This window comes from Candoia aspera, chromosome 4 (assembly GCF_035149785.1).
Source record: "Candoia aspera isolate rCanAsp1 chromosome 4, rCanAsp1.hap2, whole genome shotgun sequence".
NCBI classification, from domain to species: Eukaryota; Metazoa; Chordata; class Lepidosauria; order Squamata; family Boidae; genus Candoia; species Candoia aspera.
The window spans coordinates 46,906,615-46,932,940 of NC_086156.1; the positions used below are offsets into that span (position 1 = coordinate 46,906,615).

The 26,326-nt window shown below is 39.4% G+C and overlaps 1 protein-coding gene across 2 annotated transcripts in view; it reads left to right on the forward strand.

Annotated features, from left to right (window-relative positions):
* ELMO1 (engulfment and cell motility 1) overlaps positions 1–26,326 on the forward strand; it is a 300,993-nt gene that overhangs the window by 20,098 nt on the left and 254,569 nt on the right. For both annotated transcript variants that reach the window (XM_063304033.1, XM_063304034.1), the window contains exon 2: positions 25,298–25,439. In XM_063304033.1, coding sequence (XP_063160103.1) covers positions 25,362–25,439 — 78 coding nt within the window. In that variant the 5' untranslated portion in view covers positions 25,298–25,361. The remainder of the gene's footprint in view (positions 1–25,297; positions 25,440–26,326) is intronic.

The following is a 26,326-nucleotide window of genomic DNA, read 5'->3' on the forward strand; positions in this document are numbered from 1 at the left end:
CTGAGTGGGACAAGAACAAAATAGTGACTATTTTAACAATGTGAGTGTTTTTGTGGATATAGTAGTATGACTAAAAGGAAACCACAAGGCTGCTTTTCTGTCCAAGTATCAAATCCTTTACTTGCTGCCCTGTGTCTTGCTAGGTTACACCTGTAAAACAATTTAAAATCCAGTTTTCTAAAGTTGAACAATTAGGCAATTGGCCATTCTGCAAGTTCTGTCTTTAGTAGCAGTTCCAGTGGATGGGGACAAATAAATGAAGTAAGAGTTACTTTTGGCCCTTTTCTCTCTGCCAGAAAATATCCCTTCTTCTCCCAGAATTCACTGCCTGGTCTCACTTGATGCATTAAACATCTCTCTATCTTCCTCAGCACAGAGAGCCAATATGCTGTCTTGAGAGGACAGGAGTTATAGTCCAATACATTTGAAAGTAAGAAGTGCAGAAAATTGTCATTGATGCCCAGATCTCTTCTGTGGTCAGGCTGATAGGGTAATATGAATTCAGTTTGTGAATTGATACATGTTAGATCGAAACATTAGCAGTTTTCCTTTTTTAAAAAAAGTTTGGATTCTTTTAATGTCTACTCAATATTAAGCCTTACTGAGCTTAATGGGAGTTATTGTCAGGCAAGTGTATATGGGATTATAATATAAATCTTTTCCATGTTTTTCCTCTGAGGATAATTCCTATTTCATTTATGTTCTGATATCAAATTCACCTCAAAAAACCTTTTGCATCCTGCTTAGTTGTGCCCTAGAGATTATCTTGTGGTGTGGTCATGAGTTGGAAGAATATTTCACTTCTCCCAGGAATCAGCTGAGGAGAATTCTTAGTAATTACATCAGCATTTCAAGTCCTCAGGCTCCTGAGATTTTTTTTTCCTATGCTGAACTCCGATAGAATGTATTCTTTTTACCAAGAACTATCCATTCTATCAGAATAACAGGTAGCTTCTTTTGTTTTTGCAATTTGTAGGACCTGAGTGCTATAAAATAACCATTTAGTAATATTTCCTGGGCCACCCTGTTGTTTGATTCAAAATAATTAAAAAAAACTCCTTATGCAAGTAAAATAAAACATCGTGGAAGTGCTGTGTGATTGCTTTTCCAGAAGTACAGTAATACTGTCCATAAAAGTGTTCATACTTCTACAGACTTCTAAAGAATGAGTTAGTATTTGCCTATTGTGGTAAAATCCTTGTGAATACTTGATCGGGATCAAAGATCTACAGTCCTCATAGGAAAGGCCTTAGTTCAATGGCAGCTCTGTGCTTTCAAGTGAGTATTATCATAACAGCCTTATGTGAGACTTGTTGCCACTCTTGATTTTCATCTCTTCAGGATGTAGCCTCAGTAATGCTGAGGATGTTCTTGGAGGCAGCTAGGAGTTAATAGAGAAGATATCAGCATGGGATGTTAGGGCAGGTGATAAAAATGAAAATAGGGAGATCAAGTGAAGAATAGTTTTTAAATTGTAGGCAAAATAGGGGCCTGCCAATTTTCACCGCAAGTTTATACTGTATGGTGGGTTCCAGTACTGAGAATTTCCACCATCACACTGCAGCTGGATTTATAGCAGCAGATTGCAGTACAATCAACAGGATAGCCAGAACATAAAAACAGGATTGATTAATAAGAAAGGTAGTTTCTTGGATATTCTGATCCCAGATCTTTAGGGCTTTAAAAGCTATCAGTGCAACCTTGAAAATGGCTTGGTAGCTAATTGGCAGCCAGTGCAGAGCCTGGAGAATGGGTGTTATATGATGGTGATATGGGGCTTCACCGAACAAGCTAACCGTGGCGTTCTTACTAACTGCAGTCTCTGAGCCACTTCAAACCAGAATCTTAAATAAAGCATACTATAGTAAGCCTGCCACAGTGTCTAGACAGTAATTTCCATTGTGCATGGTTGTATCTGATTCTGATGCAACAGGGACACCTCACTTCAAATACCTAATGACTGCCCTGGTGGTTTTATATAGGTGTTAAATATTATTGAGGAAAAATGATGTATTGGTAATCCTTCGATCCCTTTTGCAAATGCTTCCCATTAAGGGCAATGGTCAGAAGGGCATTTGAACACATAAGTAGTGAGGATGTCTGGGTGACCTGACATTCTTACTGCATTTTTCAGTGGGGTTGGGAGCTGCTTCCCAGCGTCTGGGCTATTAAACGCAGCTTAATGAACTATATGAAATCTATTGTCAGGTTTTCCATGCTTTATTTTGAAAGTTGGTAATGAATGAAGAAGCCCAGTTCTGATGAGATCTAGGTCAATTGTGGTTATAGAATCTCCATTTATGAAGGAAAGGTTGGACAAACATCTATCAAGATTGTTTTGAGCACGGAATATCTGTCAGCAAGGACTTCTAACTGGATACTTTCTGAAATATCTTACAAGCCAGTTTATATCATTACCAGGTCCAGCTCTTGCATTCTTGGACTGCTGCATCCTCCTCCTCCTAGCTCATAATGTGATGTGACTGTTTGTCTTGAAGACTTACCTGTGCAATTCTGTGTCTCTCCTCCTTTGGGAGCCTGGTCTCTGTACGTGTTGAAGGGGCTGTCATTCTGTTATTCATGACTGCTTCTCTATTACAGCAAGACATTTGTTGGAGCGTGGAATCATGTGAATTGATTTCTAAACAAAATGTTGTAAAACATTTTTAAAATTTCATTGATTATTGATGGGAAGGATAGTTTGTTCTTTCATCCATAAAAGGTTTTTATGAACTTGCTCCAAGTAGGCTTTCAGCCTCTTTGTTCTCTTTAAGTATATCTTGAGGTATTGAATTGATCTGTTGTAATTCAAACCATTTTAGACCCCAATTTTGTTCCAACTAGGTCTTTCCTTTCTATAGTGCATTTTTGTACACTTCACATATTTTAGATATGTTTCTTTGCATGTTCTCTTGCATAATGAAACTGCTGATAAAATAATTATTAAGGAAGCTAGTCTATAGTCTTGATCTAATCATGCCAGTAATTCTTAGGGATGGAGCAAAGATATAAATTATAAGAAAATTTGATGTCTTTGCTTTTAATGTAATAGTTGTCACATTAGATACCAAGTCAAAGCCCATTCAGACTAAGGCCTTCTCTCTTTCTCTTTTACAAAATAACTTTCTCGCTTTGTTTGTTAAGTACCTTGAACTATTTTTTTAGTGTCTATTTAGATAAAGTAAAAACACAGTCTTATTTTTAAGTGTGGAGAGTGAAACCTTCTTAATAACATTAGAGTCCAAAGCTGCATTCTGGAAATGTGCATTAACTTGCAAACCTGCTGAGCTGATAATAATGTTAGACTTCGGTCTGTTGGAGAATGGGACAAAGATCTGTGTGAATCCAGTTATGCTGCTGAGAAAGGTTAGAAAATGCTGCTTATGGAAATGAAATATGGTAACACTGATAGCATAAAAAAGGGAAGCAGTTTGGAACTATTAATAAAATTATGCATTTTATAGACAGTGGAGTCGTGCTAGTGTTTCTTCAGATTTTGGTGATTTCTGCTTTATGGTTTCTCTTATGATTGAATGTACTAGAGTACGCAGTTTGGCTATATAATGATGTAAATAGGCAAATCATGGTGCATTGTCCATATGGTAATAACTGCAACCTACTAAATTCCCACCAATATTGCCTTTACAAGTCAAAAGTCAAAACTGAGCGTTGAGAATTTGTCAAACATCTATTTAAATTATTGCCGTTTCATCTTTATATGTGCTTGTGCAGTAGGATTTAGGAACTTAAAAGATCTGGATCATCCAAAGGTTATGCTGGTTATCACCCTGCTCCCAACAGTATTCAACCCCTTGCTTCCTGGAAACACACACAAATAATTGTGTTTCTCACTTGTTTTTGCTGATTCATGTCGATGTTGGGTGTTTTGAACAAAATGTATGTAAACTTTGAGAGTTCCAGCTTTTAGGGGAAGTATAATAACAAGCCAGTATCTTATCCCATGTGTAAGTTTTTGCTCTGTTTTGGAATACTAACCTTTTAATGAAGTAAATTCCACACCCAGAGTCATCACAGTTAGTTACAAATATGTCCTATTTTCAGATTTCTTGAAAAATTAGTTGAGGCTATGAATTAACATAGAGAGCTCTAAAACCACTCAGAGTTTTGGTTTAGACTGCTCAAAGTTCCTACAGAATCCATAGAAGAGGCTTTCTTGCTGTAGACATTTATACATCTGAAAGCAGGAGGGGAAAAATGACATGTTGTTAAAATCAGTGATTCTGGTGCTCGCATTAATAATATATACCTCTTTCATATCTTAGGGATTTTCTGCACTAGAGCCTTAAGCTGCTGGTCTCACTTCTGTAAACTGGCTGGAAATGAACTGGCTTAAGAAATTACTTCCCCAATTTTGATCCCTTTCTCCACCAGCCATGATGATGAACTGGTGCTCTGTTCAGATCACAGCACCTGATAGGTGGATTCCCTGACTTCTTTACCTGTCCTGGCTAATTAAAGGCATGCACGTGTCAATTTCATCTGCTTAGGAAAAAAAAAGCTCCATTATTTATTTCATTGTTCCATCAATGTAGTCTTTGTGTGTGTATCCCCCAGATTTTTACCATTCTGCTTGTAAACTTGTAAAAAAAGAAGGCTATAGAGGGTTCTTAGCAGTAACAAAAGGGAGGGGGCATTCCCGCCACAGTGCACGGTGGCCAGTTGAAGTGTTTGCCTCTAATGAATGAAGTGCAGGAAGTGAGCTGGACAGTACCATCTGAGCAGGCACAAATCAGAAAACACTGCTTTGGACATGTAGCATAAAAAGATGGGCAAAGGTTGCCTTCCTGATGGGCTAGGTACAGTTAGAGGACAATTATACAGAGCCTTGGAGATGACCTTGGGGAAGCTTAGCAGAGGTACAGTGGTTACATAAACAAAAGCATCCTTTAAGCCTGGGTAATAGTGAAAGTGTGAGACAGCAGCTCAGCTTGACTCCTTCCTAATTTATTGGAGTGTAAGAGGGAGAGAAGGGAGAACTCAGGCTTTCAAGATTCTGTAACTATAACTTGTATCAATAAAGTATAGTTTTAGCCAGATTTCTGGAGTCCGTTTTCTGGCCTGGCCTACCTCGAAGGGCTGACATCAACATTGTGTAGTCTGGCCCTTGGGAAATAGTCACTGGCCCATACTTGTGCTGAGTTAAATCAGACACGCAAAAGGGCTCATAATGCATAGATGGGCTTTTATCTCTTGCAGAATATACATGCTCATATTCAGAGTGATCTGTAAAAACCTTAAGCATACTTCATGTTTCTAGGTTACAAATGGTTGCATGGTTACAAATGCCTTCTATTAGGTTTCACTTGCAATTGGATGTCATGATTTCACATGATGCAAGGGTAACTCTTTGTAAGATGAGTTACATGTATAATGTTCAGGGTTCAGTGAAAACTGATTTGCAGAGTGGCATTATTTGTGTATCTAGAGAGTGGTTTTCAACCTTTTTCATCTCACAGCACACTGGCAAGGTGCTAAAAATTCCACAAAACCAGAAGTCCCATGATGTCACAGGTTGCTGGGACTCAGGAAGAGAAATGGAGGCAGTCTGCCCATGGTGATGTCAGAGAGGTAGTGTTCTGGTTGGACAGCTGCACAGCATTTCCTGTCATTTACTTGTGGCTCACTGATGCAGCACATCTGCAGACCTTCCGTGGCACACAAAATGCGTCTCGGTACAGCAGTTGAAAACTACTGATCTAGAGCTTTACACATTGACCGAATGCACAAATGGTGATTGTAGCTTAGCCCCATGCTCTTTCATGTTTTCCTCAACTATGTTGGTAGGGACAGAGAGACAAATGTGGAAGTGCTCCATTTTAAGATGACCTGCCAATCAAGCTGTCTTGGATGCTTTTGCAAATAATTTTAACATTGTAAATCATGGAGGATTTGATAACCATTTTAAATCCAATGGACCTTCAAAAACGTCTTCTAAATGACCATTGTTATTGTCAGTTTTAAAACATGCATTTTCGTTGCCATGATAACACATTCATCTATTAAAAGCATATGCCTTCTCATTATAATTGAACTAAAATACTGATGATGATTCAAGAAAAGACCATTATGAATATGTCCTTTAGGGAAATAGGTTTTTCTAATTAGCTTGGTTCAGCAAGTATGGATAGTATTCTGAGACAAAATTAGCTTTCAGGGTTGATTTTTTTTTTCTTTTCATAAAAGGGCACATGAAGAAATAAGCTTAAAAGAATGAATAGAGTATGTAATTTCACTTCCACACAATTTCATTTGAGAAGAGGAATGAGCTGGATTTATGAATAAACCAACATTCAGCAACAGTAGAGCATTGAAAAAGCATTAACTTCAGGCAGAAAGAATTTAACAGTGTAGATTGGATTGGTGACCTACTTAGTTTCACATGAAAAGAAGTCTGAGTTTTAAGGTATGCTGTCTTGAAGAAAAGTACTTTTTCGGACATTTAGCAAAACATGAAATATGCTGTTCCATTTCCCCTCCTCCTGTCATTAATAATGAGAGGACAAAGCAATCAGCATCTTGAACAAATGGTCGAACTATTTGTAAAGACCTTTCTTATTCCTGTCATGAGTTGTAGGATGGAGAGGCATTTGTTTGCTTGATTAGCTTATTAAAATCTTTTAATAAGTCAACAGCTATATACAGAAGAAAAATAACATACAGTAAAGCAGAGGGAACAATCTGTACTCCTGACATTATTGCAGAAAGTCAGCCAGTATCTAAAGTATGATTTATTAGAATTTCTAAGTATAATGCCAAGCTTTTAATTTTTCAGACTGCTGAGTAAATGGTCACATGAAAGTTGTTTTACACATTATGTCAGTCTGTGTGATTATACTGAACCTACACCATTGTATAAATCTGCCCACAGACGCTTCTGTGCGAGAGGAATAGCTGTGTCAGTATGTTTAATAATCTGTTGGATCTGTGGTCATTGGATATTATACACTTCTATTTGATTGCATTGGCACAACATACTTAAACTGATTACTGAATTCATCCATTTTCTGGCTTTTGACAACATATTGAAACAAAGTAATCAATCAGGCTGTATTTGTGCAACCAACTAGGTCATGAAAAAAGTAATCAAAATTAGTAATAAGCTGAGCAGCTGCTTAATTTGTAACTAATCTGATTAAGCATGTTGTATGAACACAGTCTTTATGTTTATATGGTCTGCAAACTAGTTGTAGGGGGAACAGATAGTTTTGTATCTCTTTCTAACACTATTTTGTGACATATCATCCCTAGCTGTGCTTGAATGGTATTAGAGGTGAGAGATGGTTTTCAATAAGTTCTGTGCCTCAGGGCTCCCTCCCTCCCTCTCTCCTTGTTTAATCCATGCACACCAACATATACTGATAGGTGACAGCAATGGATCCGGGTGATAAGACTTGGTTGTGCAGTGAGGTTGCAGCTACCTGTATGGAAGAACTAACTATGGTTGGAAGAACTTTGGTCTGGTTGCAGTCCCTATGGATTGGATAGTGGTCATTTTCCACTGTGCCTGGGAAGTGCCAGCCTGGGTGGAAGACATTTCAGAAGTCCGTGCACTATTGTCTTGACTTTGGAAACTGAACAGGTAGATAGGTGCTGTTGGTAAGGAATGCCATTAAATCTTCTTGACACTGCTGTTGTTGGAAGAGCATCCTAGCATGCCAGTGTGAAAGCCCTCCTATGTGATGGGACAAATAGATAATAAAAATACTTAGGGATGATAAAGGGAGGGTACAAGACTTTGTTGTAGTGGAGATGTGAAATATTAGTTCTGTCCCCCAGTGGAAGAAGACTGGGAGCAAACCTGACTGAACATTGAGTAAGAACTCATTTGAGCTTATATTGTGGCAATAAGGATGACAACTTGTGCTTACATTTCTGTCATTATTGCATAAGTGCACTATGCCTTAACAGCCATATTCAAGCTGATCCATTCCCTTGTGGAAGCAGAAGGGCCTCTGTGAGGGTTTATTCAACATAACAACATAACAAACTGACCATTGCAAGAACAAGGGATAGATGGGAAAAGAATGACAGCTGGATGTTTAGACTACTTGTGTTTTGCTGGCTGTTACTAGACTATCCTTATATTGTTTCTTCTCAGATACGTTGACTCCCTTAATGCATGAATTCATAGTAGTAGTTCCTCTAGTAGTAATTCCACTAGGGGTTTAATGTGCTTGCGAGAATACTATCGTCTCTTGAAATTGATACTGGGCCATAACTTTTATTCAGTGTGGAAAGTTGCAGTAATCACATCTATGTATCACAAGTAACCATGTAATATAGTCAGGTTGTACTCACTGAAGAAGAACCAAGTGTTTTTTTTCTAGCTAGTTTCAAGAAAAGGTATCACTCATTTGTTTGTCCCAACCAATCATGGGAGGGACCAGCAGGTGCAATCTAGACAGTGTGGACTAGTGTAGTGCTTGTTCACTGTTAAACTTATTTATGACTTAATGTGACAGGCAGACAGTCCAGTGCAAGGATCAGATGACTCTTAACTGCAGTATTTAAAATGGTAGCAAAAGCAGTTTATCTCCTTGTTTTTCATTCTCATAATGCTCTACAATAAATTAGCATTCTACTTGAATTCAGCCAATTTAATACTGAATGAAGATAATGTAATTATTCTTGAGCTTTGCCTTGTTTCTGCCCCCTGTAAATTTTACTTTGGATTGCTGCAATAAGGAATAATACAGTAATACTATCAGTGCATTGAACCTGAACATAGCATGTGTCATGTTCCCCGTTGCAAGGCATATGTGCATCACAACGGGGAACATGCACATTAGGTAAGAGGAAGGGATAAGCATAATCCCTAAATCACTCAAGCACCCATATCCAGAAGGGAACCCCCAACACAATAGATAAGCCCTTCAGACCAAACTTAGCACCCATAAAGAGGTAAGGGAAACGCCTTCCCATTCCCTCCGGAGATGCATTCACACCTCCCTCAGGCACGCATGTCCACAGAGGAATATCCAACATAATGGGAGCACCCATCAGACAGGAGTTAACACCTATCAGAAGATCGGGGAAACACCTTCAGGGGACGCACCCGGTCCGGACAAAGACAGGGAGACAAAGGAGATCGCCAGGATCGCCCATCAGCTGACGCGGCGTGGTCTCAAGCACCCATCCGGTCCTGGCCCGAGGGTAGAGAAGCACAACGTCCGCCAGCAAAGTATAAACAGGGCACCCTGTCACCACATGAGGATTCCCGTCTTTCTCCTTGCACGCACACCGTTCTAATAAAACCAGAAATCCTTAGACCTTCTAAGTGAGTCTGAGTCTTATTCAGAGCGTGGCTGCCCTGACAGCATGTGGCTGGTTTCTGTATTTGTATAGTCATTGAATTGATTTTATTTCTGCTTCATAATTTGTCAGAGATACAGCTTCATCCAGAAGTAGTGCAAAACAAAACAAATTTTTTGAGTCAGGATGGGACAGCCAAGATTGATACATAGAAAATGTGATGGAATAATAATAATAATAATGTTGTGGAAGCATAGCAAATAAATCTATTATCTACCCATTGGCCTTGACTTCTAAAGATTGAGGGATTTTCACTGTACAGAAGCACTGGCTTCAAATTTATAGCTTGTTAGAGTTTAATTAAACATTAAGAGGTTTGGAAATACTGACAGATTATTAATAAATTATGTCATATATTTAGAGGTATTTTTAATTTATTTTTTGTCATACATTGACCCATTTTACAATGACTATCCCATTTGTTCTGGTTTTGTTATTCTGTCCCTGCTTTAGGCCAGCCCAGTATGTAAGGACAATGCAGTATGGCAACAAATTGGAGAAAATGGTGGTGGGATCTCCAGAAATGGTCAGAGGAATTTTTGTTTGATGATGCTTAGAATTTTATTTGTTAGATTTACATCTCACCTATAATTTGTGAGTTCAAGATAGTGTACATAGTGCTCTGTACTCCTAGTTTTCTCTCACAGCAACAACCCCTTGAGATACGTTGATGTAAGAAGGTGTGACTGGCCCAAAGTCAGATGTTTGGAAGTTGATTGCAGTTATCAGAGAAAAATACTTTGCATGTATTGATACTTTATGACACTGCTGAAAGTTTTAGGACTCAGATCTGGGGCTCTCATCCTGGGTTCCCCCAGACAGCACTCCCTAGCAGTTGGGACCTAGAGCGTGCCTCTGCTGCTGGTCCTGATGGGACAGGTAGATGAAATCGGAGAGAGGTGGTTCCTCAAATAATCCGGCCCTGGGTTTTATTGAAGTATTATTTCAAATATAACTACATGTGAATCAACAAAGATAATTCAATCAAAACCTATTTCTTAATGAAGTACTTATAAAATAGACCTCCAACGGTAACTGCCCCCACCTAGTCCTGCTGTGCTGCCTCATTGTGGTGGGGCATGTGTGTGCTCCTGGGAGGAATGAGCGAAGAACGTTGGGCGTATATGTCAAGAGTATATATTCCCAGGAAGGTCACCCAAGGTGTGAAGGTCATCCCAGTTAAAGCAAGCAGGCACCTATATTGGGCACCAGTGATATAGGAAGGTGCCAGAGGCCAATGATCTCTTTAGTGATAATGGCAAGGGTATCAATTCATACCACGTGGGAAAAGGGAATGGTAAACTACTCCTGTATTTTTACCAAGAAAACCACATGGATATAAAATATAAAATGACTGATGTTCATGGAGAAAACCTATCTGTGTTGTTGCTAGTTGAAAATGACTTGATGGCACATAATCTTCAAAAGATAACTGCATCTTGTGAAAAATTTAAGCCCTTTCAGCATTCTTATAATATACTTAATAAAGTATAATGCCAAGCTTTTAATTTTTCAGACTGCTGAGTAAATGGTCACATGAAACCAAAAACAACAACCAATGATTGCAGTATAAGGGCTGTGTGAATTCAGGGCTGGTATGAACCTGGCTGTTTTCCAAAATAATATACCATTGTTTTCTGTGGAAATTTCAGCATTTGAATGAGATGATTCCTGTTGTTGTTGTTTTTGTGCCTTTGAGCCAGTGTTGACTCCTGACAACTCTAAATCCATTATATGATATTGAATGCATGAGTCAATTTGTGATTTAGTTTGGATGTACAGTAATGAAAAATCTTGGCTTCCCTGAATGGGAACAACTATGGCTTCTGTGTGACTCAGGAAAGTATGCTTTGTTCAAGCTATGAATAATGGAATTTGCCTTGATTCTTGCTTGTTGTCACTAGTAATAGTTAAAACTAACCACCGGTATGGAACTGTGGTAGTTCAAAATTCAAACCCTCTGAACTCCTTGCTGGTGCAAAAAAAGGAGGGGTCTAGAAATTCAAATCCTGTGGCTTGATGCCCTCATTCTTGTAGTAAGAAATTATTACAGCTAAACTTGTGCCTGCAGAATATTTGCTTGGCAATGCTTTTGGAGGCCAAACCAATTGAGTCTGATCCTAATAAGGTCAGATACAGTACATTTGATGAATGTTGCCGCATGACTTGACTCTTCCCCCACACCACAAATGAAAGAAATGCTACTACTTAAAATGGCACAAAACATTAGGTGTGGCTCGTTTTTGTTTAGTTTTGGAACTCTTTCTCTTTGATTTTTAAAGATGGTATGCTGTGCCAAAGGAACACTTAATTGCTGCTCTTGCTTGTACGACTTTGTCACTGTAATTCTGTATCATACAGAACTCTATAATTCCGCAATGCAGATAGCAGAGCACAGTTGTGATTTCAAATTAGACAACTTTAATTAACTGTTGCAAAAGTATGTCTTGGTTTTGCAATGTACAGTAAGTGCTACTGTACTATCTGCAGCACAAATTTAAATAGGGCAAACATGGAAGCTTGGCAAAAGAAATGATACTGAGTGTACTTGAAAAAAAAACCTTAAATATTGTTAGTGTTCTTTTAAATGTAACTTATGTTTGTCGTATAAGCCATTCTTTATTTCGTCTGATACTTGAAAGAAAAATAATTTCTTATTAGTTGGGAGTAAATACATGTAGCAGTCTCTCAGCCCTTTGAGATTGGCCAGGTCAGGAAATAGTGCGAGGATGATAAAAATGCCAATTTATTATTATAAGGTATAACAACAGAATTTTGAAAGCCTGGCAAAGTTTCCCTCTGCCCCTCTTATACCAGGCAGATTCAAGGAAGAGTTATTTTTAGTTTCTTTCTCATGCCTTCTCCTTTTCCAGGATTTAATTGTCTCTTCTCTTGCCTTGACTGTTTATTCATTTGTTCTTCAAGTTTACTCCACATACCTCTACACACCCTGAGCTCAGTGGGTAAAAGAAATGCAGTAAATGAGAACCAATTTCCAGATGATGTACGCTGGAACTTGGTGCACTACCTTAAAGCAACCTTGTCCAATGTGATGTTCTCTAGATACGTTGAACTTCAACTCTCCTAATTCCCCAGCCTACGTACCTGAACTGTAATGTGTCTCTTTATAATAGTCAATCCTCTTATAAAAATTCTGAGAAACTTTTAAGGAGTTAAGGGAGCAGAGTAAGGCTTAAAACAGCTGTGCAAGTGGGTTGACTGTCTTTATACTTTAATATTGCGATGTCAGTCTTCTTTCTATAATTTCTGCTTGTGGATCATATCCATTTTGTGAGTGTGACAGCCTAATTCATTAGAGGAACAGCCAGTCAACAAATGAGCTAGTTATTGTTCATTCAGTGGGGTCACTTTGACCAACTGCTAAACTATGGTTTAGCGTTAAATCTATGTTAGCCCTCTGAAGTAGTCCGGACAAGAAGCACAACCATGAGTACTAACTCTGTCTTTATTGTAAGGTTACATGAATAGACTCTTGCAAGAGTGAAAGTATTTCCTCCCTCCGTTCCCTTTACTCTCTGGAAAACTAGGGAGAGTGTCTTCTGAAATGTTTCCCTCACCTCTTCTCCTTGTGTGGGCTGAGAAATCTTTTACATGCAGGTTGTCCAGTCTGCAACTCCTCCTCCTGTCTCCTGAAGTCATTCCCACATACCATTACAGTCAATGAAGTGGGTCCCAAGTTCACATACTCCTCTAGTCCCAGAGACATTCAGAAGCACCAGTGGCCTGCTGTATAATTGAGAACTAGTCACCTGGTAATTAATCTTCATATGGTCCATTTTAACTACAGATAGGTAGATAGGGACGCGGTGGCGCTGTGGGTTAAACCGCTGAGCTGTCGATCGGAAGGTCGGCGGTTCGAAACCGCGCGGCGGGGTGAGCTCCCGTTGCTCGTCCCAGCTCCTGCACACCAAGCAGTTCGAAAACATGCAAATGTGAGTAGATTAATTGGTACCGCTTTGGCGGGAAGGTAACGGCGTTCCGTGAGTCATGCTGGCCACATGACCCGGAAGTGTCCTATGGACAACACCGGCTCCAAGGCTTTGAAACGGAGATGAGCACCGCCCCCTAGAGTCGGACACGACTGGACTTTACGTCAAGGGAAACCTTTACCTTTACCTAGGTAGAAACAAGCCATTCTAAAATGAACTTTTTTCAACAAATTGACCTCACTTTAGGGTCCAGACAACATGCTTTTGAAAATTAAACATTTCTGATTTCATCTTTTTTTCAGAGAGAGGATGAGAGAGCGTGCAAGTCATAGCCTATTCTCTTAAACTATGCTGGGTAGGTACATTCCGTAGGTGCAGATATGCTCCATTGTAGATTGGGAAAATGGTCAGAAAAACAGGGAAGCAGTGAATTTTGTCCATGTCTAGTGTGTGAAAATAACTGCATGTGTGAAATTTTCTGCATAGAATGTGTAGGTTGTGTGTGTGTGTGTGTGTGTATGTATGTGTGTGTGTATGTATATGTATATGTGTGTACGTATGTATGTGTACGTGTGTGTGTGTGTGTGTGTGTGTATGGAAAAAGAGCAAGAGTGTATTTTCCTGCACATTCCCTGTGGGTAGGCACTATAAAAATTGCCTGCAGCTGCATAGGATACCAGTTATTAAAAACAGGAAATTTCTACTTGAAATGCATGCCATTTCAGAATAATTTCTTTCCACTCAGAAGACAGCTATTCAGTCTTGAGACACCATTTCCAATATCCAAACTACAGAAGATGTCAGAAAATAAAAATTGGGCCAGATCTCTCTGGTCTACAACAAATGTTTGTTTCTATGATGGGACTAAATCACCATTATTGATATTAAATCTAATCTGAATCATGGAGAAAAAGAATTACAGCTGGGGATGTGATTTAGAATATAAATGCTTATAATTTAAAAAACATTGCTTATACTTTAAAAAACGTTAATCTTTCAATTAAATGTTTGTTGCATTCCAAATGGAGCACTTGAACCTGTGGCTTTTTAAAAAAGGAAAAGATACTTGCTTTTTTGTTTTTTGAAAAAGACTTCAAAACACAGTTGACATTTTGAGACATCTGCCAACTCAATCTATGTACAGTATAGCAAAAGTAACAATTACTGAAAAATGGAATTCATTGTGGTACATATTCTCGGTTACTTTGCTCCAGGAGTATATGGTTACTATATGCAGCACTTAGCCTTGGGATAACAAATTGTTTTTCTCTAAATCTTCTGTTCCATATTAAGTGTTGCAATCTTAACTAACAAAAACAAGAATAAATTGAAATTTATTGAAATTGAAATTTGTTGGAAACAAGTCACATGGTTTAATTTTAATACGGGATGGTTTTAATCTTACCATTTATTTTCTGAAGTGTTTGAAAGAACTCCTTTATTTATAATTGCCTTTATTTTTTTAAGTTAAAAGTACTGTCTGAAACAATGTAATGTTTGATGTTGGCTTCCCTAAGAATCTGTATGAAGAATAATCATGCAGGTCTGCCTAACAGTTGTAGTCCCAAAGAATAGGCAATAGAATAAGACTAGCAGAAATGGGGATGGTAGAGGTGAAGGGCCCTTGAGCTAAGCAACAGTCTTTCCCCTTATATGTGTGGAGCCATGTTTGAACGAAATCATTTTAAATGGCAGGACACTGTCTTCAAATGTCTGAAACATGGCATGAAACATATGCTGTAAAAGGAAGACTTTAATAAAATATCCATCTTTTGTTGCAATTGTAGACAGAGGAGAGCAGAATGACTTACGCTGAACATACTGTAGCATAGTTTGCCTAACTGGTAACCTGCAATGCTGAGACAAAAAGTTGTGAATCTCAATCTAATGGATATTTTATCGACAGTAAGTTCTTCTGAGTTCAGGAGTGCTTTTACAGCTAAGGAGGTGTACAAAGAACTGCAGCTTAACTTCTGTGTGGCTACCTTCTTCAGACTATGATGCATTCATTATTTTTTAGTATTTATAGTCAGAGTCTCTCTCTCTGTCTGTCTTAAGCGAGAGTGTGAATAGCCTGGGAAGCAACAAGATTCTGAGCTAGTGTGTGAACTGGTTAACCTCAGATCTGCTGTCTGTGGGATTATGGGAGTAATAATACTATTCATCTGGAGGACACCAGGCTGGGAAAGGCTGTACTTGATGCTGTGTGATAATGCAAGATTGCAAAAGGCATGCAGTTTCTCTTTTTTCCAAGATCACCTTTATGCTCACTTTTCTAAGAATCTTCTCCTATATTGGAAGGAATATCTGTATTAAACAGTTGTTTGGTTTTTTTTCTCAATGCTTTATTTGGTAAGCTCACTTGGGGGCCTATTAGCAGTCCATTGCAATGGATTGCTAGGTAACTGACATGCTTCAATTATTTAACTGTAAAAAAAAGTTATTTCCTCTTTAAGGGTTTTCTTGAACATAAAACTTAATTGGGAACATTTTATGCCATAGCTTTCTTCTTCCAAAAGTGACTACATTAAGATAGTGATTGATCTGGACCTTATAGCTTTAACACAATGAACATTGTATACAAGAAGAAAGATGGCTTTGTGACTCTCATGTAACATTGCAAGCCAGAAAATCTTCTATAACTTCCCCCTCCCCCTGTGTTTATGTGCACAGGGGCTTATTAGATTTACTCACACCATTTTTAATAGTGGAGATAGATTTTTTTTTCTTTCTGTAAACAGCTGAAATCTTATATGCCTCAGAACTGGCCCAGAATATGAGAGCCACTGGGAAGCTACACCCTAAATCTTTAAGAAAGAATATTCAAGCAAGTGCCACTGCATTGGAAAAAGGAAAGGCACAGGTAAAAGATGGGGAGACCTGGCTTGGCAGTAATACTTGTGAAAAAAACTGGGTGTTCTTATTGACCATGAGCCAGCAATGTGGTACAGCTGCTATAAAGGCAAATGCTATCTTGGGGTACATTAACAGGAGCATAGAATCCAGATCAAGGAAGTACTGAAATTGTTTCACTCTATTCTGCCTGCCTCATCAGGGTGCACTCGGAATACTATGTTTTTTTTCTGGGCACCATGGTTCAAAAAGCTCAATGAAAAATTGGTATGTGTTCAGAGGAAGGTTATCAAGATGGCAAGGGGTCTGGAAATAATTTCCATAGGGATTGGTTAAAAGATCTGGCTATGTTTAACCTACAGAAGAGACAACCGAGAGGGATATTTGATAGCGCTCTTCAAATATCTGAAAGATTATCACATAGAAGATGGAGTGACCTTTTCTTTATTGCCCTAGAGGGCAAGGCCAGCACCAAAGGATTAAGACTACAAGAAAGTAGGTTTAGACTAGATGTCAGAAGACATAATTGACTGTCAGCTATTGGAATAGGCTGTCACATGAAGTGATGAGATCATTGTTGGAGGTCTTCAAACACAGGCTGGATGGGATCCTGCACTAAGCTTGTTCCCAGTGTTAACCTCCTTTCCAGCTCTGTGATTCTAAGTGGGGAGATTGTTGTTGGTCCATCCCATGAGCCGGGAAAGGAACAGTGACAGAAAGTATTCTTTGGCTAACTTCAAGTTGCTGGGGCTAAAGACTTTGGGCCTTTTGGGGAGGCAGCCCACACATGCTGGAAAAGAATAAGCTGCTGCGAGCTTATTGACATTCCTTCCTGAAATGGTCCTAGGGCTAAAGAACTGGTAGGAATCACATTCAGACTCATTCGATACCCATATAGATGAGGGCTACTACATGTAATACATACATCCTTACCTGGGAAAAATTCAGTAAGGCTTATATCTGAGTAGACTTGTTCTGAACAAATTACAATTTTTTTTTTTTGCTTTGCTTTACCCTAGTTGGGCATTAAGAATGTCAGATTATTTCAGAGAAGAGATTTAATACACACATAAGTGCAGATTTGGAGGCGAAGCAAATTGATATACATCATTCTCTGAGTTTTAAGACTTGTAAGGGGCTTCTTTTTCTAGTGAAATGCTAGCTCTCAAGAGGGAACTCAAAAACCAGAGGCTACTGGATCAATTCAGTCTCTTGAAGGAATGATGATTGTGTTCAAATTATTTCAGTTCTTAAGGCCTTTCAACTGGTTTTGGATTGCCAATTAAATTACTAAGGGTGAGAAAGTGTCATGGGATAATATTATCTGTGCTGATCATTTTTGCAATAAAATTACAAATCCAGTGGCAGCTTTAAAAATAAGTTTTGTTTTGTTTTTTTATTCCTGAGACTAGATTCTAGCCCATGAAAAATCCTCATGTTTAGTCTGTAAAATGCCATAAGACGCTTAGCGTATATGGCAACATAGCTATCCAGCTGAATATTTTTGGACTTGATACTGGATTATCAGAAATGAAAGACTGAATATTATGAACCAATCATTCTGGAAAACTAATTGTTGACTATCACTTATGCTTATATGTTGCTTCATGCAAATCCTACTCTAAGTGGCTTACATACTGTAGAGGATTGGATTAAGACATACGGTAAATATAGCAACAAAACTAAAATACAAATCAGTACATGGAAAGAGGAGAACTAAGATATAGCTAGAGAGAGAGAGGATAAAATATAAATGCAGTTATAACTGCTGTAAAGATTGGAAGCTGCTTCTTTATATCTCTTCTCTCCTCTTTACTTACCACTTTTCTCTTTTAAAAATTTGTATTTTTACTCTGTAAAAATCTCTTCAATATTTTTTAAAATTAAAAACAAAAAGCAAAATTCAAATCAGTGTGCCCTAATTATCACACATCAATCGTATCACTTCTTCAGGAAGAATTTATCATTTCATACCATCCCCAAAGACCTTCCAGAAAAAATAGGGTCATGACACTTTTTCAGAACCATAGCAGGAATTGGTTTACCCTTATCTATGGGAGTGCACCATTCCAGAGGAGGATGGAGTTCTACAAAGAAGGTTGCCCTTACAGCTCTTGAGGATGCTACTCCCTGGGTGTCAGGACCTGTAGCAAGTGTTGTTTTTTGGCTGCCAGAGGATGGTCAGATTCCATGCTGAGAAGGTGGTCCTAGAGATATGCAGGTCCTAGCCATGAACAGCTTTAAATGTAATGACCAGCACTTTAAATTGCTCCTGGAAACCTATTGGAAACCAATGCAATTCCCATAATAGAAGTGAAATGTGAGTAAATCAGCCTGAGAATGTTACTACTGGGTCACTGCTTTCTATAGCAGCTTTTGAATGATCAACAAGGGTAGCCTCTAATTAGAATAATCCAAATGTGGGGTGGTAACAGCATGGTTGACCATCAACAAAACCACCTGATCCAGGATTAGTTACAACTAGCACGTAAGATGGAGCTGTGCAAAGGCCCTTCTGTCTCCAATTTCCACCTGTCCTTGTAAGCAGGTTCTGTGAGTCTCAGAGGGCCTTGGCAGAGCTGTTTGACAAGGCCTCAGGAAATCTCTACAAGTATCTTCTGCAAACTGCAGATGCATCATGTGTCTGGGATGGACCAACTGAAAGCTTCCTCCCTGGTCAGCTCCAAGTAAACCAGAGAATAGTCTGACTGTGATGAGGGACTGGTGTTAATCTTCCCCATCTTCAAGCAATATCTCATCTGCTCCAAGGCAAAAACACATGTAGCCTCCTGTGTTTCTTGGGCCCATGATGACAAGCCTATGATTGTCATGGTAGCCATGAACTCACAAACTGTCTCAGATGCCCTTCCCCAAGAAAGAAATTGAAGCCCTCTAGCATTGTAAACTTGGCACAATCCACTGATACCCTGGTGGTGAGGTCCAGCAGCTTGGGCAGGGATGTAGCTGTGCAGAAGGGAAGGTGATACAACAGCAGCAACAGTCCCAGCTTTTTCTTCAAGCCCAACATCAAAAATACCTCACATACAGTTATCTGAAGGATAATGCTGGTAACCTGCACAGCTGCCTAAACAACAGTTGCCAACCGCCCTGCCCTGGTATGGAAGCTGATGCCAGTTCTAAAACTCAGATGAATACATTTCCAGGAGGGAAATGCTCCCCGCCTCACCCATCCAAGTCTTGATGATATAGGCCTTGTTGAGAAGAAATTTATTACAGACAGACCTATCATTCAGAACCAGTAGTCAGATTCCTAGTTTCCCAAAGGCCCAGTAACTTGTCTCATTCCTGTCCTCCCAACACATCACCCTATGTCCTTCATCATTTCTTCCTCCTCCAAATTCTTCACACACCTAAAGTGATTGATGTGCTAACAAGCAGTAATTTTCAAATAATGCAGATCCCAAACCCACCTTTAACCTAAAACTTCATTTGAAACTCTACTTCTTCATTTTGTACTAATGTATTTAGATGCTAATTATGATCATCCATTTGAGTGCATATTGGGAAATATCAGTAACATTGTGGAAGAAGGCATTGGGAAACTATTTCCATATTGCCACCCAGAAAACTACACAAATGTGTTCATGAAATCACCACAGGTTGAGCTTGACTTGAAAAGTAGTTATTTGGCTCACCCACTGAAAACCAGTGTGGTAAAGCATTTGTCTTTCAAGCTCTCCTTGAGGACTATGCATGCAAACTGTTCAGTCAACTGTTCTGAAGAGGACTTTAATGAGGGGAGGACAATCCAAATGTTTGCATGCTAGGGAATTTTCTGAAAATAGTCCCAGTAATAGGGAAATCTCTCAAAATAGTACCAGTGTGTTTGTATCCTTAGCAACTCATCCACTCAACTGCAGATTGTGTAATCATTTACGTACATGCTGTTCACAGACAAAATAATCTAATTGTATAGAATAGAGTGTTATTTATTTCTTAACAAAGCAAAATGTAGGTGTCCAGGTATATCATAAATAAAAATAAAACCAGTTCAAGTATTGAATTAATTTCCCAGAGCCTTTCAGGGAACCTGAGAGCAATTGCATTTGCATTAATGGGTTGTATTTGGGATAGCCCTGATTCTCCTATAGCAATTGGCAATTTAATTATCACAATATAGGAGAATATTGACTTTTCTCCTCCACTTGTCACCTCCTAAATGCTGTCTCCTGCTTTATAGTATTCAGTATGCTTCTTGGCAGGAATACAGACTGTACAGACCATCATTAATCTTGGATCTTGCATGTATTAGATTAATTTGACTTAATTTTAAGAACTTCTTTTGACATCCTTATTTTATTTATTTAGCCAAAACTGCAGGGTGATTTGTAATGCATAATTCTGCAGTTGCCTAAGAAAAATTACATGCTATGTATATCTTGCTCAATTGTCAGTGTAAAATATGATTAGCATATCATATTTTTTCTTTCCTCAATGCTTTAATGAGACATATGCATACCCGCACACATGGGCAGATGCAGACACACAAACACTTGTGGTTGAAAAAAACAGTATGCTTCTAGGTTGCATAAATTCTCAGTCCTGGAAAGAGACCCAGATTTTATTTGTGATTCTATGGGTAGAGTATATTTTTCTTAGTTGTGTGGCAGGTTTAACATCTTAGCCTTAAAAGTTTGCTGCTTCTATGCTGCTTAGCAGAGAAGAAGCAAGCAGGGTGTGAACAGTATTCTATTTTTGTCTATGGTTGTAAAGAAATGCAGAAGAGAGAGGGAGAAGTGATGTGGATGATAACCCTTTATGTTATTCATCGCTTCCACTGTTCCTATCGGGATGAAGAATATGGAGATTTACAAAACCAGGAAGGATGCATGGAAAATGGATGGCACTTTGAAACTGGAACTAGAGCAATTAGTTTTTAGATCTGAGAAAAACTATCTAGCTGATGTGTAATCTTACTTGAATAAGATCAGATTGGGTGTTTCCAAAAAATTACAGAGTTTTGTGAGGTGGAATAATAGAAAGCACAAAGTGTATTTGTGAACAGTGAGGAATGGGTCTTTGTCCACTGGTCAGATTTGTGGATGTAATAATTTTATTTGTGAAAACAAAATACAGGTACTCAACTTACGATGGCAATTGGGACCAGAATTTCCGTTGCTAAGCAGTGCGGTCGTAAAGCACATCCACATCTCTTAGTGATGGCAATCCCTGCCATTGTTAATTGAATCCCATGGTTGTTTTAGATGAGGCAACTTCCTGCCGGCTTCCTACAACCAAAGTCAGTGGGGAAGCCATCAGGAAATTTCAAGTCCCAGGCAGGCAGGTAAGTTGCTGCTGCTGGATGGATGAGGGAGCATGGGGGTGGGCAGGAGGCATGAGGGAGGGTTGGTGACAGTTTGCAAGGGTGTGTGAGGTTGCAAGAGAGGTTCGGTGTGGGCCAGGGGGTGTGTGAAGGGGTGCGCGAGAGGCATGGCATAGGTTGGGGAGAGTGCATGACGGTATGATGGGGTGCGCGAGAATGGGAAGGAGGTTTGGGGAGGGTGCACGGGGGTGTGTGAGTGGCCAGTGTGGCGCAAGCACATAGGGGCAGGGTGTGCAAGTGGGGAAGACTTATCCCAGCAACTTGTGACCTTCTCTGCTAGCTTCCCCATTGACTTCCTGGGGAAGCTGGCAGAGAAGTTTGCAAATGGCGATCATGTGATTGTGTGGCACTGCAACCAGTGCTGGGACGGGCAGAACTCCGAGGACCGGTCATAACCACCGTTCGTTCAGAGCAGTCGTAACTTTGAACGGTTGCTGAACAAATAGTCATAGGTCAAGGACTAACTGTACAAATGTTTTTCTTTATACTTACAGTGCCATCCTGAACATACTTTCTTTCAAGTTAGTTACTCATTATATTAGAATTAATGATCAAGCATTGTTATTGTTGAAGCTTATTTTGATTTCTAGTTTATGATCGTTAGCATGGGAAGAATTTTTGTCCTTTGTGTCAACAGTGAGGAGGGGGAAATGAGAAATAAGGTAACAGCATTTGCATGGTGTACATCTGAGGAGAGAAACGAGTAAATGGTTTGCAACACAAGCAGTGATTTTTCTTCTTTTAAGCTTTATTTGCTGTGAAAGTTATTATATGAAAATATCCTACTCCAAAAGAAATAAGCAAACAACAACAAAAACAACTGCAAAGAGTGAGCGGTATATAAAAATGCCATCTTGTCCAGTAGGCAAGCTTCTCGCCAATTTATTTTGATATGGATGTGTTCATGAAGTTACTAGGAGTTGAACTTGACTTCAAGAAGTTACCTGACTTACCCACTGGGAACTGGCATGATAAAGCATTCATGTTTCAAATTCTCTTAAGAAGGAGAGGACAATCCAAATGCATGCTAGCGAATGTTCTGAAAATAGTCTCAACATACAAGGGAAAGCTCACACTGCATGTGTATCCTTAGCAACCCTCCACTCAGCTGCAATTTGTGTAGTATGCATATACTATTCACAGGCAAAAAAATAAGATTTTATGGAATATGGTTTTATTTATTCCATAAAAAAAGCAAAACGTAGGTATTCAGGTTTAAAATAAATAAAAATGTGTGCAAACTGTACAGATCATCTTTAATACTGGAACTTGCACTATAATGGGTTAATCTGACTTGGTTCTTTTAACATCCTTATATTTTTTTAATCAAACTTTAGGGTGATATGTATTGCATACTTCTGAAGTTGTCTAAGGAAAATTAGGCAAGTTGTGTCAATTTTTTTCTTGCTAAGGAAAGGTTTATTTGCAAGTTCCATGTGTGAAACAAAAACCCAGACTCTTACAATGAAGTTATCACTAGCTTGAGCCAGGAATATGAACTAATGCCACTGAAAACCTGAGAGAGATGGGGATAAATTTCAACTAAAAAGTACATACAGGTGGTCCTCATTTAACAATCACTCATTCAGCAACCTTTCCAACTTGTGATGGCACTGAACAAGTGGTACTTACAACTAGTCTTCATGACTGGTCCACAAAGTTCTGGCTGTCAGAGAGCCCCTGCGGTCACGTGATTGCAATTTGTGACCTTCTCTGCTGGCTTCCTACAAGCAAAGTCAATGGTTGGCAGGGAATGAGAAGTTAAGATCACGTGAGGTCCTCACTTAATGATCCATGCAGTCCTCACTTAATGATGGTAACTGGGGACTGCCGGAACTGCTGTTGCTATGCGGCATGGTCACGTGATATCACGCTTTATTACCGCATTGCTTAGCAATGGAAATTCTAGTCCCAATTACTGTCATTGAGCAAGGACTACCTATATTGATATCCATATATATGAGTATTGTGCATGCAAAGCCCTTGCTAGAGTAATGCAAAGTATATACTTGTCACAATCCTCCTAGTTTTTCATGTTGGGTTCACTTACTGTACTTCATTCATCTTGTATATTGTGTTCACTCATCAAATTGTAATTGATTTGGTTGGTTTTGGCTTAGTGTGAGATACAAGGTTTGTGAAGAATAATTAATGGTTTAATATAATGATTTGCTTCTCATTAAAATCATGTTAAAACACACCTTGGCTTAACATGTGTGAATCCAGATAGACATTTGTGGATTTTCTGCTTCAGGTATGAAAATATCTTGCTCATCTGCAAGTGACTTTTTTAGTCTTAGTGAGTAAGCCCCATCATCTGAGAAATGGACGTGTATCATTTGAATGATCCTGTCCAGAATTTTCAGTATGATGAGCTGTTGCTTTAAACTGCCAGACTTAAAAACTGCAAATCTGAATTTGGATAGAGTTCATGCAAATTGATTTTAATTTTTCCTGTTCGCTATTCTCATCTTACAATCTAACATCTTTCTGAAGACCGGAAAGTTGATTTTAAAGGATATTTGACCTTAATTCTAACTGGTGTTTGTATGTTGTAAAGAACTGGTCTCAGTTACATATTCTTAAAGAACACATGTATGTGTGTGTGTGTGTGTGTGTGTACACACACACACTGTATACACATGCACACTGAATAACTTTGATTTGTTTGCATGGTAGTTTAACACCCTTATTCAATCTAGCGCCCTCCATACCCATTGGGTTTCATCTCCTATAATCGACCTCCCACGTATTATCACATTCCTAGAGGACACCAAGTTGGGGAGGCTGCAGGATATAGACTCCTCCAATCTGGAGACCCTGAGATGTAAACTACAATTCCCAGAATTCCTAACCAGCATGGACTTGGACTCCAATACATCTGAATATACCAGTTTTAGAAAAGCAACTGTAGTATAGTTGTAATAAATCTTCTGAACCTATGTATTGAGAATGCAGTAGCCAAGATCCCACTTGTTCCAAGTTGCTTTGTGTCAGAAAAGAGACTTGTGAGCCTATCACCTTCCAAAGAAAGATGTTGAGGCAGTATGCGCTTTTGTCTCTCTGTGTGAAAAGTACTGTTCTTTTTTGCCTTCCTTCTGACATCCTGGTTGCTATAGTGCAGTGATCTATTTATGAACACATAGGAGATCACTGCTGTAGAGATAATGTTTTCTGGTCATAACTTCATGGATAATCTTTCTTGAAAGGGGATATCATTGGAGATCTAATAGGTTATTATTTTTTTCTGAAAGACTGGAAAGGAATATACCAATCTCTTTTAGTCTTTCACTGGTGGAGACGCTGGCGCAGCAGTTGCAGAGAAGAGCTCGTGGGCTTGCTTGGGAAGGTGCTGCTGATCCATCCTGAAAATCAGCTTCCACCGGTTGAAGCTGTGCTTGCAAGAGTCAGCTGCTCCTGAGGTGCATGTCACACCCAAGTGCTTCCCCTGAAGGATAAAAAACGTGTGCGGCCGCTCTGTGTTTACAACAAGTCCACAAGCTCACCGGAGGCCATGGCGAAGCAGCTAGAGATGGACAGTGTAGTCTTTCACTAGTGATAATAGAATGTTTTAATTTCAGATCATTTCTGCATTAAAAAACTTTAATTCATGATTACTGTTCATAGTATATTCTAGTTTTTCAGCTGTCTTCTGAGTAGTAGGTTGATTAGTATCATAGTGTGTGGTATATTATTGAATTTTTAAGCTTTTAACCTGTACATTTACACACCTGTAATATATCTGTCAGGTTATGCAAACAAGGATGATAGTCTCTGAATTTGTTTTAAATGATACTCTTGTCTTCTCTCCCTCCAGCTGTGAAAAAGAGACTGTGGCCTATATAGTATTCACTAGTTTTGAAGAACAGTGGTGACTGAAAATGCCTCCTCCTTCAAATATTGTGAAAGTAGCTATAGAGTGGCCTGGTGCCTTTCCGAAATTGATGGAAATTGATCAAGTAAGTGCTTATTTTTGTGTATTATTTGCAAAAATCTTTATACTCTTAGATTGACAATTGTTAATGCTTGTTACATCTTACTTAGTCTTATAATAAGACAACTGTGGAACCTTCTCTAAGCCTTTACTGAAACAGAAGGTTTGCTATAGATTTTGCATACAAGTAGTCCTTGCTTAATGAGCCTAATTGGGACTGGAATTTCTGCCACCAAGCGATGCAGTCGTTAGGCGAAATGTGGCCATACCACTTGGCGATGGCAGTTCTGGTTGTGGTTGTTAGGCCAGGATCTCATGCTTCTCCTGCCCTGTGTGCTCGCCTCTACTTCAGCTCCCACCACCTACCTATCTCCCCCCAATCTCTGCCCTTTTGGTTGCCCTGTGCTCTGCCGCCGCTGCTGCCCGTTCCGCTCTGCACTCTCACCGCCCCACGCTCCGCTGCCCCTGCCGCCCCTGCTGTCCCTAGCCGACCTTCTCCTGCTGCTGACAAGGTGCACCTTGCCTGGCCTATCACCTCATCAGCGGGAGGAAGAAGACAGCGAAGGTCAGCTGGGGGCGGCAGGGGCAGCAGCGTGCAGGGCAGCGGGGGTACAGGGCTGTTTCTGTTCATCTGCATGCCAACACTTAATTTAGAATTTGCAGGTTGGATACCAAAGAAAGAAAACACCAAAGGAAACTCCAGGTTGGTGGTAAATCTTAAAAAAGGTTTATTAAGAAATGCACCGAAATACTTACAGCGTCAGGAGAATACGACCCCAAGCAGCTGGGTGAGCCCAAATGGTGGGGAAGGTTCAGGTTCTGGAACTCAACTCACAAGGAAGCTGGGAAAACAGGGTAGATCTTATAGCCCTTTTCTCCACACCCCCACCCTTTGGAATCCTCACCCCAGTC